Source organism: Leptonychotes weddellii, chromosome 2 (genome assembly GCF_054177405.1).
Source record: "Leptonychotes weddellii isolate Sample4059 chromosome 2, ASM5417740v2, whole genome shotgun sequence".
Lineage (NCBI taxonomy): Eukaryota > Metazoa > Chordata > Mammalia > Carnivora > Phocidae > Leptonychotes > Leptonychotes weddellii.
In genome coordinates, this window is record NC_138370.1 from 113,552,098 (window position 1) to 113,570,593 (window position 18,496).

Below are 18,496 nucleotides of genomic sequence, written 5' to 3' on the forward strand. Positions count from 1 at the left end.
CAGCCCGCTGGCCTGCATTACCTATTTAGCACTTGTCAGTTCCTACAACTGCGTAAGCCAACGCCTTAAAAATAAGTCTGTCTACACACACACACACAGTCAGTTCCTACAACTGCGTAAGCCAACTCCTTAAAAATAAATCTGTCTATATACACACCCTTAAAAATAAATCTGTCTACACACACACACAGACACACACATACACACACCCCTATCTATCGGTTCAGTTTCTCTGAAGACCTCTGGCTGATGGACCATGGTGGACCACAAAACCTCACATCTCTTACTGTGCAGAACCAGTCAGGGGGGAAAGGCTACTTTACAGAACTCTATGAGGATAGAAACACAGGGGCTGTACCTTTTTGTATTTTGCCACTGTTTAGTCCCCACATCAGCAATCCACCTCTTTATGGTCCCTTCATTCAGTGTAGGAATTTTCCTCCTCAGATTAACATAGGGATTCTGTACATAAACAAGCAAGTAAAACACAGCAATTTAGACACCACAGAAATAGGTGTCCAACTTTTAAGCACATTCTAAGGATACAGGGTAATACTGATTTTTTTTTTGGCGGGGCTCGATCCCAGGACCCTGGGATCATGACCCGAGCCGAAGGCAGACACTTAACGACTGAGCCACCCATGCGCCCCAATACTGATTTTTAAAGAGGATAATATAGCTGTGGGAAATCCTGAAGTAAGATTTCACCAAGATGTAATCGATCATTTGTTTGCCTAGTCGTCAATTTCTTGTCCAAGGGGCTTAAATCCAAGGTAAATTTCTCTGAGTGCTCCAACACTCAGCACTTCCTACACATATTATCAGATTAAAATGAGCAGCCTCAAGGGGAAGATCCTTTGTGTAGGAGTGGGCGGAACTTGGTTTGCCTCAGCAAAGTAGGGTGAGGAGGTTATGAACTCATGATTCACAGGCCTGTGAACCTGGGGTCTTTTTTAGTACTGGCTAGCAAAATCATATTAGAATGTCAACCTGATGGCTTGCTAGGATACCGACCTAATACCATTGGCAGGGCAAAGGAAAGATCTAAGGAAATCTGATTTGACACTTACCAGAGACAAATCTGTTGATTTCTTTGAGTCAATACTTATGTATTTTTGACAATAAAGGATCCATGTTTATTTCCTAAAGGTCAGCTTAGGAACTAAATGATTCTGGAATTCACCACACTTGGATCCTGAAACCCTTCAGTTTGCTTAAAATACCAAGTTATAAAACATCTAGAGATCTATTTTTACCTTTTTTCCCATCCAGAGCAAAATGCTTTGATTCCCTCCAGCAATCAATATTAACTCCTTTTCTGAAGTACGGCTTTCTGAAAGGGAGACATAGAAAGTAAGAGTGCAGAAAGTGACTGGCACAAACATGCACACTCAATTTAAATCATTTCAGATTCTTCTCAAACTTAGTCCTTTTCTCTTTATGATACACAAAGACTCAACAAATTTCCCACCCATGAAGCAGAAATATACATTTCCTTCAGAGTAAAGTCTAGCTGGCAAACACAGGCGATCTACAAGGTTGACAGGTGACATCAGTCTGACATACATAATTAATGTAAATGCTTATATATAAAATAGTCAAACCAGTATTTGATTAGTTAGCTGATCCCTGGTTTAATTCTGCTCTCATTACCAAAAGCCATATTCTACAACTCAAGATTTAACCAGTAACTACTGGCTATAAAGAATGTCAATAAGTACTTCAAAAATCTAAGCGGTTGTAAGAAATCAAATATATGAACTGCTCAAAGAAATAACCCTACTGTTCATTTTCCCAGAAGAACTTAAGAGAATTCTGGTACCTTGGGTCACCAACTAAGGTTTCAGAAGTATGTAACCAAAGTACTCTGAGACAGTTTCAATAGCAGAGTGTTTCGGAGCTGTGTGTGGCTCAGGCCACAGTTCAAATCTAGCCAAACCACTGACTGGCTGTAAGAACTGGCTAACCTTTCACCCTCCAAGTTTCTGTACCCTCCAGTAAAATGAGCCTGAGAGCACACATCTCCCCGAACTGTTAAAGGACAGGTGAGATAACACACGTAAGGGCTAAGCACAGTTACAGTGCCTGGCATAGATCAGTTGCTCATCGTTCTCGGGGGTTTAGGTGATTGTGAGTCAGTTACCAGGTGAAAACCAATCACCACGGAATTAATAGGTCTCCTGTGGCATATACCTCTGAATCCATATCATCTATTTTATGTTCTATCATTTTAGGTCCACATTGATCTTAATCTGAAGGGGTAAGAGAACGCTAATGGTTATTCTGACTGCATTAATTATACTGAATATTTTAAGTTCTTTACAAGTAAAAAAATGAAACCAATGTTTAGAAAAACTCCCTTCTTAGTCATACATTTTTTTTCCTTGTCACATTACACCCTTAGAAAAATCAGTTTCTTGACAGTGGTATTTATGCCAAATCCTGTGCTCCTACAAAATTTACCAAATTTGAGTTCTTCATTTGATGGCAATTTCATGGGAAGTGGTATCAGCTGATTATGTGTTCCACCGTTTCCCAGTTGTCCTTCTTTTCCAGAACCAAAAGAAAAGACTTTCCCCAAATCAGAAACATAGGCAAGTGTGTGCCGCCTATTAAATAAAAGCACATACAGTCAATTCTCAATTATCTACAATGAAGACAGTATGCAGCAACACGGTAAACTGCTGAAATTAGGTTACCCGGTGAGTGAAACTAATTCCTAAAATGGAATTAGGTGATCCTTTCTGAGCTCCATTTCCCAAAGACCTTACCCATAATGATTCCCTTACTGATTGGCTCCATGTCCTCTCCCATTCTAGAATGCATTAAGTAAAGAATTTGCCTTTGTCCTCAGTTCGTGGGAGGTAACCTCTAAGCCCTTAGAATTTCCCAGGTGACAGGAGTGTCTTTGTTATTCATGGCAAGCTCCTGAGATCACACCTACAGTTGACCCAGGTGGCTCAGGAAGGGCCCCTCTGGCTAAATGGAAGCCCAACCTACTGGGAGGGAGAGGCTGGATGTACAGTTCACTGCCAGGGGCAATGATCCAATCAATCAGGACTAAGCAATGAAACCCCAATTAACTCTGGACTTGGGTGTGCTTCCCTGAATGGCAATACTCTACACATTGTCATGTTCTGGGCTGGGAGGAGGTAATACCATCCCATCCATGATTCCAAGGGGACTGGACAGTGGGAGCTCCTTGTTTGGACTCCTCCTAGACTCTGTCCTATACATCACTTCCTTTGACTGGTTCTAATTTGTATCCATTTCTTATAATAAATGGGAATCTGACTTTAACAGTTTTCAGTGAGTTCTGAGCGTCTTTCCAGTGAATTCTCCTGTTAGTAGGGGAACTGCCCTGGTGTGTATTAAGCTATCTCTTACGTGAGACTCCTCTTCTAATACATGCTACTTAAAAGAATGTTAAAAATCCAAGGTGGTGGTACTGTTCCCTTGAATGCAGAGAATCATACCATCCCAATAATCTGGTCTACTTTAATAAAATCCATATATGTAATTTTACTCCAGGATCATAAAAGAATAGGTCTATAGACTGAAAAGTACATAAACGAATTTTTTACACAACGATTTTGGTAAACAAACACATGAACCCAATATTCAGATAAGAGCCTGAATTTGCTTGTGTTTAATAAGGAAGAAATGCCCAAAAGAAGAGTATCTGATTGAAAAGATTTCTTAACCTCACAACCCAAAATCCCACTGGTGAGAAATGGACTGAATGATGTTCAAGGAATAACTAAGTAAGCCAAGGAGTTTGAGCAAGTTTTTCTACTTTTATTTAAAAAAAAAAGGCTGTGAAAAATCAAAGTTATCAGAATATTCTACTCAAACCACCACTGACTTTGTCTTATCCTCTACTGTGATCACTCTGAAAGAATTATAGTAACAGTATGTTGGCGTCTGAGGGGTTGTGAGAAAGTCATTACATCAATGAATAATCCTTTGTGATTCATGTTTATTTTTTCCCAAATAAATGACCTATTTTTCTTAAAGGTTAAAGTGTGTTTGAACAGTTACAAAGCTTTTTCACTAAAGGGGCAACAGAAAGTGAATAAATTTTCCAATTTAAAAAAAAAAAAACCAATGCAGGGCATGCTTGCCTGGCTCAGTCTGAGGAGCATGCAATTCTTGATCTCGGGAGTTCTAGCCCCACGATGGGTATAGAGATTATTTAAATAAATATTTTTTTAAAAAAGCCAATGAAGGGGCACCAGGGTGGCTCTGTCGGTTAAGCATCTGCCTTCAGCTCAGGTCATGATCTCAGGGTCCTGGGATCGACCCCGCACTGGGCTCCCTGCTCAGTGGAGCCTGCTTCTCCCTCTCCCTCTGCCTGTCTCCCCCCATTTGTGTACTCTCTCTCTCTGAAATAAATAAAATCTTAAAAAAAAAAAGCCAATGAAAACAAATACATATACTAAAATAAAGATTATTATCTAATAATGTAAATTAAGCATCTTCATCCATGTGAAAATGTTTGATACTTTTATCTCAATCAAAAAAACTGATGGGAGGGCGCCTGGGTGGCTCAGTCATTAAGCATCTGCCTTCGGCTCAGGTCATGATCCCAGGATCCTGGGATCGAGTCCCACATCGGGCTCCCTGCTCGGCGGGAAGGCTGCTTCTCCCTCCCCCACTCCCCCTGCTTATATTCCCTCTCTTGCTGTGTCTCTCTCTGTCAAATAAATAAATAAAAATCTTAAAAAAAAAAAAAAACTGATGGGAGTTTTATTAAACCACCTATCTAAATTTATGGTATTGATTTCATCAATTTTCACGGACACATTACAACTTACCTTCCACATGCTATCTGGGTCACCCTATTCCCAGCGAGTTCAGTCACCAAACGGGGTCTTAATTCATTCTGTGTGGAACTGTGACCGAGTTGCCCATATTTTCCAGCACCAAAAGTAAATACCAGCCCATCCTAAAGAAAGAAAACTTATCAGATTCTAGAAAAATACAACAGTAAGCAATATTACTTAATAATTAATAAAATATTACTGAATTCAGCGATATTACTGAATAATTAACAAAAGGACTACTCACTGATAAATGAATTAATAAAAGGACTATCAGGGGATCCTGGGTGGCTCAGTAGGTTAAGTGTCTGACTCTTGATTTTGGCTCAGGTCATGATCTTAGGGTCATGAGATCAAGCCCCACATTGGGCTCTGCACTGAGAGGAATCTGCTTCTCTCCCTCTCTGCCCTTCCCCCACTCATGTGCATACACTCTCTAAAATAAGTAAATCTTTAAAAAAAAGACCATCAAAGCAAAGCCCCCAAATTATCAGTAGGAAAATCCTGCATGTGGGAAGCCACCCTTCTTCTCAGGGAAATACTAAGTGCCCACACCCAGGTATTTTGTGCTTTTCCCACTATAAAGTTCTTCCAGAATTACCATCGGAGTCAAGGATACACGCACCGTTGTGAGCAGGGCAGTGTGAGAGCCACCACAAGCAAGAAATTCAACTTTCTGATTGTCCAGTGCTTCAATAAGGGAAGGAAAATCTTCACCTATGCAAGGAAAAGAACAGCTGACGTGATCCAAAGAGGACGCTGGAGTTCCGCGCTACTGGGAACATACCTGGACTGTCTCTCAGCTGGCAGCCACAGTTCCCAACACCTTCTGACAAGAAAGGCCTCTGTGTTGGTACATTTATTTTGGCCTAAAACTGGGGGTGAGGCAGTGGTCAAAGGGCCACACACAGCAGAACTCATGTGAAAGTGTCAAGCCACTTCCCAGAACCCACTCTTCTCCTGTTAGCCTAACTTGATTAATTGCAGCATATCTGGTATTTCCAATTCCCATCTAAAATCACCCTTTTAATGAACATAAAGATTCTTTCTTTTCTTTTAAATTCTCTACTGCAGTGTCCCTGCCCTATACTACCTCTCCTTTCTTCTCACGATTTCCTTGTCAAAGCACTTAGAGGTTCAGCAAAAACAGTTTAACTTCTTTATTCCTTTCCCTCCTTTGAATATTTTTCTAACATTGACTGTGGTTGCTTCTAAGTAATTAGCAATGGGCCACGTCGGGGAAAGATGCAGTATATGACCCAGTAACCCAGGGGAAAACAGGTACATTACTACAGCTGATAAAGCAGCAATTTGCCACACCTAAAAACTCCTAAAAACTCCAAGAGGGTATTCAGGATCTTAAGAAAGTTTGCCGGGGCGCCTGGGTGGCTCAGTTGGTTAAGCGACTGCCTTCGGCTCAGGTCATGATCCTAGAGTCCCGGGATCGAGTCCCGCATCGGGCTCCCTGCTCGGCAGGGAGTCTGCTTCTCCCTCTGACCCTCCCGACCCTCCCCCCTCTCATGTGCTCTCTCTCGCTCTCTCAAATAAATAAATAAATAAATCTTTAAAAAAAAAAAAAGAAAGAAAGTTTGCCATCTGCTTTGTGAAAGTAGTTCGATAGTGGGAATTACAGGTTTTTTTCCACATCTGTGTATACAGATATAATTGATACCTTATAGACTAAGATTAGAATATGTGAGTTTCTAAAGAGATCATTAGTATCCTTTTGTCCTAATATGGATATACTTGTATTAGACATTTAAGTGCAAAGGCACTTCGGAGGTCATTTCATCCAAATGCATCACTTTATAGAAAAAGAAAATAAGGCCCAGAGAAGTTAAGTGACTTAGTAAGGCCCTGCCATTAGTTAACTGCAAAGTGGGAAGCAGAGTCCAGGTATTCCAATCAGTGCAATGCTCCTTCCCATAGCCCACACAACCCTGACACATATCTCACTCACAGCAACAACTTCCACACTATGCAGGTCTCCTAGATTGCTTCTGCCCTGAAGACAGAGATAACCAAGAAGAACAGCACCAATGACCGTGAAGATCTGAACCATTTCTGACAGGGAGGCTTGTGTTAAATTCACCTCTTATCTGACAAATATATCTCATAATGTGAACTTGAAAATATGGTTCCATACCGTCAGTGTGGCCCAGGCCTAGTTGTCCCAAATCATTTCTTCCCCATGAGTAAATGTTTCCAGACATGGATAAGGCCATGCTGTGGGCTTTTCCCGCGGAAATCTGAACCAAGGGGACTCCTGACAGGTGCTCCACAATCTGTGGTGTGGGGATTGAGGCAAACAGTCTTCCAACTCCAAGCTGGCCATGTAAATTCTGTCCCCATGCGAACAGCTCACCACCTTGACATAAACAAACAAAATGCTGCCTTATTAAGTTTAAAGTGCAGAAGACATTAACTTAGGGCATTATGTATGTTATCCATACTATACTATCAGTCTCTTACATTCAACGTCCCCTATGTCTGAGACAGAAAAACTAGAAGAAATCTTCTCTTTAGCAGTACTTCCTTACCTCCTGCTTCAAAGGGTAGAGTTTATGTCCTGGCTTCCCCAAATCTTATCTTCCTAGATTGTGATGTACCAGCAATTAACCCTGAACACCCGCCTTTGCCCCACATCACTAGATCGTGGGCTTCTTTAATGGTCATGTCCCCCTCAAAAAGTATGTATGTTGAAATCCTAACCCTCAAAGTGAAGGTATTAGGAGGTGGACCTTTGGGAGGTGATTAGGATTAGCTGAGCTCATCAGGATGGAGCCCTCAAGAATGAGATTAGTGCCCTTATAAGAGAGATTCCAGAGAGTTCTCTTGCCCTCTCCACCATGTAAGAAGATAGGCCCCCCACACAGACACTGAATCTGCTGGCACCTTGAATTGGAATTCCAGTCTCCAGAACTGGGAGAAAGAAATTTCTGCTGTTTAAGTCAGCCAATCTATGGTATTTTTGTTACAGCAGCCCAAACGGACAAAGAAGGGTAGAATGAAGCTACCTGAACATATTATAATAAAATTCAAGAAATGGGCCCATGAAAACCAGAAACATTCTACATCTGGGAAAGTAAAACCTAAAATTAATGTCTTCCTTCTGCCCACCCACTCTGTTCATGTGCCTGAAGATTCTAAATAATGTATACATTTGAAATTACAGCAGCGTATCTTGAAAGAGTCTGCATCTTCCTCTCTTAATTTAACACATGAAGCATATTTTTCAATAAAAGTTCTTAGGTGTAATCTAATGGAGTTGACTATATCTGAGTCTGAAAAAAATGTATCAGAGAATTAATGCTTACTGAGCACCTCTTTGTAAGATACTGTGCAGAATCTGGTAAGGGGCAGAACCTCTCCTTCAAATGTAACTACCATGTGTCTACCAGCCAGCAGGAATATAATGATGAAATGATCAATTCTTTCTTGCTTCCCCAACTTTCATTCTTCCTAGATTATGATTTATCGGTAATAAACTCTGAATATCTCTTTTGCCCCCATATCATTAGACTCTAGGCTTCTGTTTTATCTTTATAACCTTTATAACCTTTTCAATCTATTTGAAAAATAGAAACATGGAACTGTTGAAATGAATCTCCAGGGTCAAGATAGATATAACCTTTTTTCTCAAACCCTTGTTCTTCTGCAGAGCAGGTGTAATTGTTTTTAACTTAACTAATGAGCAAACCAAGGTTCAGAGGGGTTAAAGTGGGCTCACTTCATAGGAAATGGCAGAACTGGAATTCCAGCCCAAGTTGCTCTGATTCTAGCCCTATCTTCCTTCTACCACTGTGGGCTGCCCTCTATGCTAACTGATGCACCATCGGACTGCTCTTCCTAATCAAGGGGGTAGTCAGACATGACCAGCACAAATCAGGCAGACATAGAATAGAAGGAAAACAGGGACAGGCTTAGGGGCTAAAAGGCAGAAACTCCTTGGCATTAGCCCTTTCCCTAAGATTCCATGTAGATAGAATATTACCAGTGGGCCACTTTTCACCCCTAAGAAGGAATCAGTATTTTCTTCAAAGTATCTAGTTTCATATGATTCTTCATGTTCACCTGCATTCCTTTTTTTTTTTTCTTAAGAACCAAGAAATATTTCATCTAACAGAAGTACCTATAGAAAGAAAGGATAGCTAAGAGCTGTTTCCTTTTAAATTTAAGACAAAATTGATACTCAACGGCCTTTTAAAATAATCTAGCCTGAAAAATTACATTTTGTAATTGAAATAATTTACCACCATTATTGAAATTAGGAAAATGTATACATTAAAGAGATTCTTTACTCTTCAGTGATTGCTTTAGAACCACGAAAAAGCATCACAGAGGAGGAACAGGGATGGGCTCCATTAGTGTAAAAGAAATAAATTGTTGAGTTTATCAATCTAGATACTCAAAATGAAATGTGTGTTCATGAATGGATAAAGTCAAACAACCAGGCCAATTTTTTCCAATGCAAGTTCATACTCTCAAACTTCAAAAGGGCCTTCAACACAGGTCAAGTTCTGGATTATTTACTTCCCTTTTATCCCAGTTTCCCTTTAGTTTGTTTATATCTGTCCTACGTATTTAAAAAAAATTTTTTTCCTTGACCCTGAATTCCCACTTATCACCGTCCTGTTATAATTATTCCTCCATGGTCAAGCTTCTTTAGGAAATAATCTGTATTCACTGTTTCAATTTCCCACCATTATAATGTCTGATAAGAAGTAGGAAATAATAAAAGCTGGGAGAATCCCTGAATTCAAATGGTAATGTGCGAGCATATCAGAGGCCTGCAAACTGGCCACAAGAGCAGACCCAAGAGATTCTAAGCTCTTGTCATGGGAGCTGAAAGAGCACTAGGAAAAGGCAAGAAGTTTCTAGAAAAGGGTAGCCCATGCTTGGTCCTGTTTCCAGAATGATTTTGATTATTAAGAATATTTTCATTGTTTCTTATTTGAAAAACAGAAACATGGAACTGTTGAAATAAATCTCCAAGGTCAAGATGGAGCCATTCCTGCCCAGGGTGCCATGTCAGCAAACCAACTTACATGTTCCTTTAAATGTTCTACCTGAACAGAAACACCATGTATCTATCCAATAAGCCAATCCCCAAACAATAAGCCAACTCTGGGCTGTACACTTATTTCTTTGTTCCCTGATCTTTCCAAGTAAGGTTAGATATACAACCCCAACCAATCATGCCTATTTCTGCACTGTGACTTCTAATGCTCTAGAAAACTCACTCTTGCTCAAAATCCTCCCAGAATGCTCCATTGTGTGTGATGCACTGTACTCCCAATCCATCGGCTGCTTGTCCTTGAACAAAGGGTATCAAATTCTTTACTAAATCGCTTTAGTTTTGTCACTTGACAGAGTACATTGTAGGAACAGTAAATATGGAACCCTAAAGATTTTATACATCCAAAAATTACTCTTATTTTCTAACAAGTGCCTTGGGGTGCCTGGCTGGCTCAGATGGTAGAGCATGTGACTTTTTACTGACTCTATCTCAGGGTTGTGAGTTCAAGCCCCATGGTGGGCCTAGAGCTTACTTTAAAAAAAAGTACAAGTGCCCTGAACCATATCAAATTCAAAACCATTATTTTTGTCTGTTACAAAGTGAGGCAGATACATTCTACTAGGTCTACATATATACACATTTATTCCCTCTAAAAAACAGTATTCCAGAAAAGTACCTTTTGAGAGTGCAAGAGAATGATAATCTCCACATGTGATCTGAATTATACTTTTTTCTTGTAAAACGCACTGAAACCTGATGAAAGAAAATATATTTTATGTCAATCACCGTAATCGAAGTCGCAACATCGATGTTAAAATTAACTGTATTTAATTGGGACTGAAGCTCAAGGAAAAATTTAAATTTACTGCTTCACATTCAGTACATCTAAAATTATAAAAAATACTACATGTGTTTTAATTGGTGGTTTAAAATGAAAATAATGTGCACTATATAATTGTAATTAGGATGATTCCAAGTGTCTTTTGCAAACAATAATTGTATGATACAGGAATAACACAAGATGAAAATAAGTTTAATTCACATGATCTACTAGGAAAAAGTCTCACAAATCATTCCATGATAATGTATTTTTCTCCTATGTCGAAAACTTTTATTTCTGATAATCTAACTCATTATGAGGGGTAAATGAATTAATGAATGTGGAAGTCCAATTTGGGGTGAGGCAGACTAACAACCATTTCTTTTAAATGTCAAAGCAAGGGGTGCCTGGGTGGCTCAGTCGTTAAGCGGCTGCCTTCAGCTCAGGTCATGATCCCAGGGTCCTGGGATCAAGCCCTGCATCGGGCTCCCTGCTCGGCGGGAAGCCTGCTTCTCCCTCTCCCACTCCCCCTGCTTGTGTTCCTGCTCTCACTGTGTCTATGTCTGTCAAATAAATAAATAAAAATCTTTAAAAATAAATAAATAAATGTCAAAGCAAGACCCGATGTCTACGGGACAAGTTAACTTGATTGTAGCTCACTGATGGAATTCACTGGTCATTTCAGAATTGTTTACTTAAGAGCCACTACGTAAAGCAGGGCATAATATAAAACCATAATACAAAAATTATGATTGCCTTTTGAGTACATTTTAATTAACTTCTAATAAAAGAAAAAAAAAAGTTCCCTACCTTGCATGTTCTATGCTATAGTCGTACTCAAATGGTTTTCCATCTGAGGACAGAATCAGCATGTGCTCTGCTCCTTGGTCCACGGAATGTATCTTCATTTTTTTTCCTAATTTAATGCACTCTGCAGAGCAAATCCAATCAGGAACTATCATAACTCTGGTTATTACCCACTATCATTATTTATTTCATTATAATACACTAAAACACCTGGAAAAAAATTTCAACTAGACAACCTTTGATTTAACATGAACCTCTCTTTAAAGAAAAATTCAAGACAAAAGCAGAGCAATTAGCAATGACTATTGTTTTGACCCATGGATTTTTTTCAATTTGGGAAAGCACTGTTCATACTTTGTTTTAAACTGAATATAGTTTTGGGGCACCTGGGTGGCTCAGTCAGTTAAGCCTATCTCTTGATTTCGGCTCAGGTCATGATCTCAGGCTTGTGAGATGGAGGAGCGTGGCGCCTGCTTACATTTCTTTCTTTCCCTCTTCTTCTGTCCCTCCCCCCTCTAAAAAAATAAAATAAAACAAAATCAATATAGTTTAAAAAATAACCAATTAAATATTTGCTTTTAGATTCCTGTTTAATAAATTGAGACAGAGTAATTACATTTGAAGTGACAGAAATGAAAAAGTCTATAAGAAAATATAACCGTATCTAGATGACATAACTCATTTTAGGAGAAAATATATATTGTGTATTTTGAAATATACTCTTTCCAAATACAAAACGAATAATAATAATAAAACTCTCCTCATTGCTCCACAAAGAAGCCAAGTTCTTTATTTTTAAAAGGAAGAATTGTGTTTGAGAACTAATTTTTAAGGAGGCATGCTGTCAAAATAATTTTTATTGGCACTACTACATATTTAGCCCTTCCTAAAAGAGATTTAAAAATTGTTCACAGTTACCATTTACGCTTATTTCATTTAATTTGTTCACAAAAATTGGATGTGGGGCTTTACTTTTCGGTTCTAACCTAACCAAATAGGATTTATTCATGTAAAAATCTCCAAGCACAAATCTTCATATTAGAAATCCTTTGAGAACCAAAACAGTTTGGTAATGAAGAAGAAATGGTTAAACAGTAATCTTTTTCAGAGATCAGCATTTCCAATCAGTTGAAAAAAAAAAGTTACTCAAGGAGCAGGGAGAAAAAAAAAAAGGTTACTCAAAAAAGGTACTGGGACATCAGACTAAACACTTGGAGAAACAAATAAATCTAGGTTCCCCTACCTCCTTAAATCAAAATAATTTTCAAGTGCTTTTAACTTTTAATTTTAACTTTAAAAATAAAAGCATAAAGGGTGCCTGGGTGGCTCAGTTGGGTAAGCCCCACCCAGACTCTTGATTTCAACTCAGGTCTTGATCTCAGGGTCAAGAGTTCATGCCTCCCGTTGGGCTCCACGGAGCCTACTTAAAAAAATAAGTAAAAGCTTAAATTGCTGTAAAGATGAGTACATTAAAAAACAAAAAAAAACCCAAAAAACCTGAGTGTGGATAGCTTTGTAACACAAAATCCATAAGCCTTAACAGAAAAGATTAAGGAGACTAAAATAACATCAAAGTTGGGAAAAACATCAACGTCTATGCTGGACAAAGTGCTATTCTTACTCAATGTTCAAATAACTCTTTCAAATAAATAAGAAAAAGATTACAACTCAAATTTTTTAAAAAGCCAGTCTAAGAGGGGCGCCTGGGTGGCTCAGTCGTTAAGCGTCTGCCTTCGGCTCAGGTCATGATCCCAGGATCCTGGGATCGAGCCCCGCATCGGGCTCCCTGCTCGGCGGGAAGCCTGCTTCTTCCTCTCCCGCTCCCCCTGCTTGTGTTCCCTCTCTCGCTGTCTCTCTCTGTCAAATAAATAAATAAAATCTTAAAAAAAAAAAAAGCCAGTCTAAGATATGAACAAGCAGGTCACCAAAAAAGGAATGCAAACGATCAACAGAAAAAAAAAAAGATGCTCGACTTCGCCCGAGTTAAAAGCATAACGACCAGTAAAATACCATTTTCTTCACTCAACAGACGGACAAAATTTCCCAAGATTAAGAATGGCCATTTGCTTTCCTCCACCTTTAAAATCGGAACCACAGTTCCTGACCTCATCTACGGAGATTGCCACCGCGGACAAGTGCAACTGAAAGCATTCTTTAAATTATTTGCATATATAAAATATTATCGCTGAGAACAAGAGAACTATATTTTCCAAAGGGTCACAAAATCGGAGCCGCTGTGTTCTAAAGAGGAGTAAGTGAAAAGTAAACTTCAACAGAAACCAGTGCTAACGGCGGACTGGCTAAGCAGATGCTGCCTGCACGCGCGCTCCCTCCGCACCGGCTATTTGCAGACTGCGCGACCCATTTGCAGAGTGCGCGACCCAGTTCTCACCACCATCCTGCAAACTCCGCGCCAACTGGGAACGCGGATAAGGGAGACCGCAGGCGCTCGCACGTGCGAAATTCAAAAGCCACCCGGCCCGGCGCGTTTCTGCGGCCACTGCAGACCGCTGCGGCGTCGGGTCTCCTTCTGAGCTTCCCTTCGCGTTTAGAGAAGGACCGCCACACCCACCCTCGGGCCGCTCCGCAGGCGCTGCACTTGGGGCCCCCGGCCGCCCACCCTCACACCCCCAGCCCGAGGCGGGAGGGCCGAGGGGGCACTGCCCGCCCCACTCACTCGGCTTCTTGGCGCCGTCGCTCCCCGCCGGCAGCTGGTGGACCTCGACGCCGGCCCCGCCGCGCTCCAACACCACGAGGCGCCCGCGCGTGCAGCACATCTGACGCGTCGCCTCGGTCCTCTGGGGCAGCGCCCTGCGGAGGCCCGCGGCACTGGGGAAGAGCCAGAGCTGAGTGCCCGGCGGCTCCGCGGAGCGCCGCGGCGCTGCGGGTCGCGGCGAGGGGACCGGCCCGGGAACCGGGCGCACGCCGCCCCGAGCTCTCCTTCGCGGCCTCTGCTCCATCGCCGCTTTCCCGGGCTCTACGGCCGCGCCTCGGCTCTCCGGATCTCGGAGGAGACGGAGCTCCCGAGAAAACCGACCCCGGCGTCGCGGTGCTCAGCCAGAGGTGGCGGACAGCGCAGTGGCGTCGAAGCTCCGCAGCCTCCCCTACTCCGCCCCCGCTAGGACGCCGGGCTCGCAACGTGCTGATTGGGGGCGGAGCCCGCAGTTCCAATACGAAACGAAACCGTTGTGCTTGTAAGGGGGCGGAATCGAAAAGGGAAGGGAAAGGGAAACTCGAACGCGTCACGGAGGGCTTGGAAGGCTGCCAGAGTAAACAGGGTGCTGGCCGATGACGAGGTGGGTGGGCAGGGCTGAGGGGGTGTCCCCCGGCGAGCCGTGGCCACCTGAACGCCTGGACCTAGTGGCCTTGGAAGAAACACTGCAGTTCCGCTAGGAGGAGCACTGACACAGGCCGACTTGCAGAATTTCCAGGAACTATTGTGGTAAGGAAAGCTAGTTAAGCATTCGGTCTCGGGCTCCGCCCCACGACCGCGAGGAAACTGAAATCGAGAGCTGCGCGGTCAGTCCCTCCGCCCACACCGCGGTGCCTGGCAACAGCTGATGTGCTTTCTGTCAGTACAGTTTGCCTCTTCGAGAATTCCTTACAGATGGAGTCAAACCTGTGCAGTCTTTGTGTCTGGTTTTTTTCCTCCATTTAGCGTAATGCTTTTGAGATTAATCCCGTGTTTCATCAGTAGTGGGTCAGTCAGTAGTTATCGTTGAATGTTATTACGACAGATGAGTATACAGCGATTAGCTGTTTATCCATTCACCAATTCACGGACATTTCAGTTCTTTCCAGTTGGGGGCTACGGTGAATAGAGGTGCTATGACTATGAGCAAGTCGTGGAGTGGATAAGTGCTTTCGTTTCTTGTGAGTAAATACCTCAAAATGGAATTGCTGTATCGTATGGTAAATACATGCATGAATATGATGTAAGAAACGACCAAATCTTTCAAAGGTGCTATGTCGTTTTGCATTCCCTCCAGCAATTTATGGGAGTGCCAGTCCCTCTATATCCTTGATGACGTTTGCTCTTGTCAGTCTCTGTAATTATAGCAGTTGCAGTAGTCTGTACGTGTGTCTTACTGTGGTTTCAATTTCCATTTCCCTTAATGCTTAATGATGTTAAGCATCTTTTCATATACTTATTAGTGCTAATCTCTGTCTCTTATTTGGTGAAGTGTCTATTCATATCTTTTGCCATTTATTAATTTGCTTAGTATCTCAAAGTTCTTTATATATATTACAGTACTTTATGTTATATATCAAGCCCTTTGTTAAATATGTTTTGAAATGTTTTCTGCCAATCTGTGGCTTGTTTTTAAATTTTATTGTCTTTTGAAGAGCTGAAGTTTTTAATTTCAATGCAATTTATCCATTTTTTTCTTTTACATAGTTAATGCCTTTCTTTTTTTTCTTTTGTCTTAGGAAATCTTTGCTTAACCCAAGGTTACAAAGATTTTCTTTTCTTTTCTTTTTAAGATTTTATTTATTTATTTGACACAGAGAGAGAGAGCTCACAAGTAGGCAGACAGGCAGGCAGAGGGAGAGGGAGAAGCAGGCTCCCCGGTGAGCACGGAGCAGGATGTGGGGCTCGATCCCAGGATGCGGGTACCATTACCCGAGTGGAAGGCTGACACCCGACAGACTGAGCCACCCAGGCGCCCCCAAAGATTTTCTTTTATGTTATCTTCTACAAGTTTTATAGTTTTAGGTCTTTGTTACATTTCAAATGAATTATTCTTTATGGTGTGAGGTAAGGATAGAGGTTCATTTTTGTCCTTACAGATTTCCAATTGTTCTAGCTAGCCTTTCCCCATTGAATTGCCTTAGGGTCTTTGTGAAAACTCTGTTGGCTATGTGTAATTGAATTTCTTTCTGGACAAATTTTTACTGTGTCCCCTTGATCTATATGTCTATTTTTACTCTTAAGGCCACACTGCCTTCACTACTGTAGATTATAATTAAGTCTCAAAATCACTTGATTCAAATGCGCCACCATTGTCTTTTCTTCGGTGTTGTTTTGTCTATTATATTTGTTTGTTTGTTTTGGCTATTTTAGGTCCTTCCCATTTCCATATATATTTTAGGATAAGTTTATTACTGTCTACAAAACACTGCAGGGATTTTGAGATTGCACTAAATTAAATCCGTTTGGGAAGAATTGACGTGCTGATAATATTGATTCTTGAGTCCTTGAGCATATCTCTCCCCATTAATTTCTTTTTTAAGATTTATTTATTTGAGACACACACACACACACACGCAGGGGGGTGGGGGTAGTGCATGCCAACTCCGGGCTGAACCCAGAGCCAGATGAGGGCCTCCATCCCAAGAGGCAGAGGTCACAACCAGAGCCGAAACCAAGAGTTCGAGGCTTAACCCACTGTGCCACGAGGTGCCCTTCCCCATTAATTTAAAGATGTCTTTAAGCAGTATTTTCTAGTTTTCACTGTACAGTTTAATGTGTTTTGTTAAAATTATCCTTAAATATTTATCTTTTGATATTACAAATACTTTTTTAAATTTCAACTTATGACTGTTGTTAATATATATAAGCAGTTAATTTTTATATATTGACCTTGAATCCTGAGACTTTTCTATATTAATACTTCTGGTAGGTTTTTGTTTTGTTTTAGATCCCTTAGGATCTTCTGCAGATAACGATGTAGTCTATAAATAAGATAGTTTTACTCCTTCCTTTCCAATCATTATGCCTTTTCTTTTTTTCTTTGCCCTCTTACATGGACTAGTACTCTAGTACAATGTTGTACCAGAAGTGATGAGAGGCAATCTTGCCTTGTTACTAGTTTTAGTAGGGAAGCATTTAGTCTCTTACCATTAAGTGTAAGGTTAGCTCTTTGTAGGTTCTATCAGGTTGAGGAAATTTCCTTCTGGTCCTAGTTTGCTAAGAATATCACACATGAGCGGCTATTGCAATTGATCAAATTTTTTTTTGCCTTTATTGAGGTAATTATGTGATTTTTGTCTTATTACAGTGAGATATAATAGATTTTTTTAAATTTTATTATGTTACGTTAGTCACCATACATTACATCATTAGTTTTTGATGTAGTGTTCCATGATTCATTGTTTGCGAATAACACCCAGTGCTCCATTCAATACGTGCCCTCCTTAATACCCATCACCAGGCTAACCCATCCCCCCACTCCCCTCCCCTGAAGAACCCTCAGTTTGTTTCTCAGAGTCCATAGTCTCTCATGATATAATAGATTCTTAAGAGCATTTGTGGACTAAACTCCACTTGGCCACAAAGTATTATCCTTTTTATATTTTGTTGGATATGTTTGATATGTTAAAATCTTGGAAGGGTTTTTTGTGTTTCTGTTCATGAGAGGTATTTGTAGTTTTCTTTTCCTGTAATGTCTTTGTCTGGTTTTGACATTAGAGTAATGCCAACATTGTACTTAATTGGGAAGTGTTTCCTCTTCCTGTGTTTTCCTTTTTCTTTTTTGAAGATTTTATTTCTTTATTTTTTAAAGATTTTATTTATTCATTTGCCAGAGAGAGAGCACGAGAGAGAGAGAGAGAGAGAGAGAGAGAGAGTGAGAGACTACAAGCAGGTATTGCTGCAGGCAGAGGGAGAAGCTCCCTGCTGAGCAAGGAGCCGGATGCAGGGCTTGATCCCAGGACCCCGGGATCATGACCTGAGCCGAAGGCAGACGCTTAACCGACTGAGCCACCCAGGCATCCCTAAAGATTTATGATTTTATTTTTAAGTAATCTCTATACCCAACGTGGGGCTCAAACTCACAACCCCAAGATCAAGAGTTGCATGCTCTTCTGACTGAGCCAGCCAGGCACCCCTCTTCCTCTGTTTTCTGAAAGAGTATGTAAAGAATTACTACACTAGGGGTGCCTGGGTGACTCAGTCTGTTAGCGTCTGCCTTCTGCTCAGGTAATGATCCCAGCATCCTGGAATCAAGCCTGCATAGGTTCCCTGCTCAGCAAGGACTCTACTTCTCCCTCTCCCTCTGCCGCTCTCCTTGCTCATTCTCTCTC

At 41.1% G+C, this 18,496-nt stretch overlaps 1 protein-coding gene across 2 annotated transcripts in view; it reads right to left on the reverse strand.

Moving 5' to 3' along the window:
• The window catches only part of HERC5 (HECT and RLD domain containing E3 ubiquitin protein ligase 5), a 42,876-nt gene extending 28,268 nt beyond the window's left edge, over positions 1-14,608 (reverse strand). Inside the window, exons 1-9 of one of the 2 annotated variants that reach the window (XM_081812158.1) lie at positions 14,148-14,608; positions 11,474-11,594; positions 10,520-10,596; positions 6,970-7,191; positions 5,449-5,540; positions 4,818-4,948; positions 2,464-2,609; positions 1,257-1,333; positions 359-462 (exon numbers count right to left, since the gene is read on the reverse strand). In XM_081812158.1, coding sequence (XP_081668284.1) covers positions 359-462; positions 1,257-1,333; positions 2,464-2,609; positions 4,818-4,948; positions 5,449-5,540; positions 6,970-7,191; positions 10,520-10,596; positions 11,474-11,594; positions 14,148-14,430 — 1,253 coding nt within the window. In that variant the 5' untranslated portion in view covers positions 14,431-14,608. The remainder of the gene's footprint in view (positions 1-358; positions 463-1,256; positions 1,334-2,463; positions 2,610-4,817; positions 4,949-5,448; positions 5,541-6,969; positions 7,192-10,519; positions 10,597-11,473; positions 11,595-14,147) is intronic. The other variant, XM_081812159.1, reaches the window with a different exon arrangement.
• Between the last annotated feature and the right edge of the window lie 3,888 nt (positions 14,609-18,496).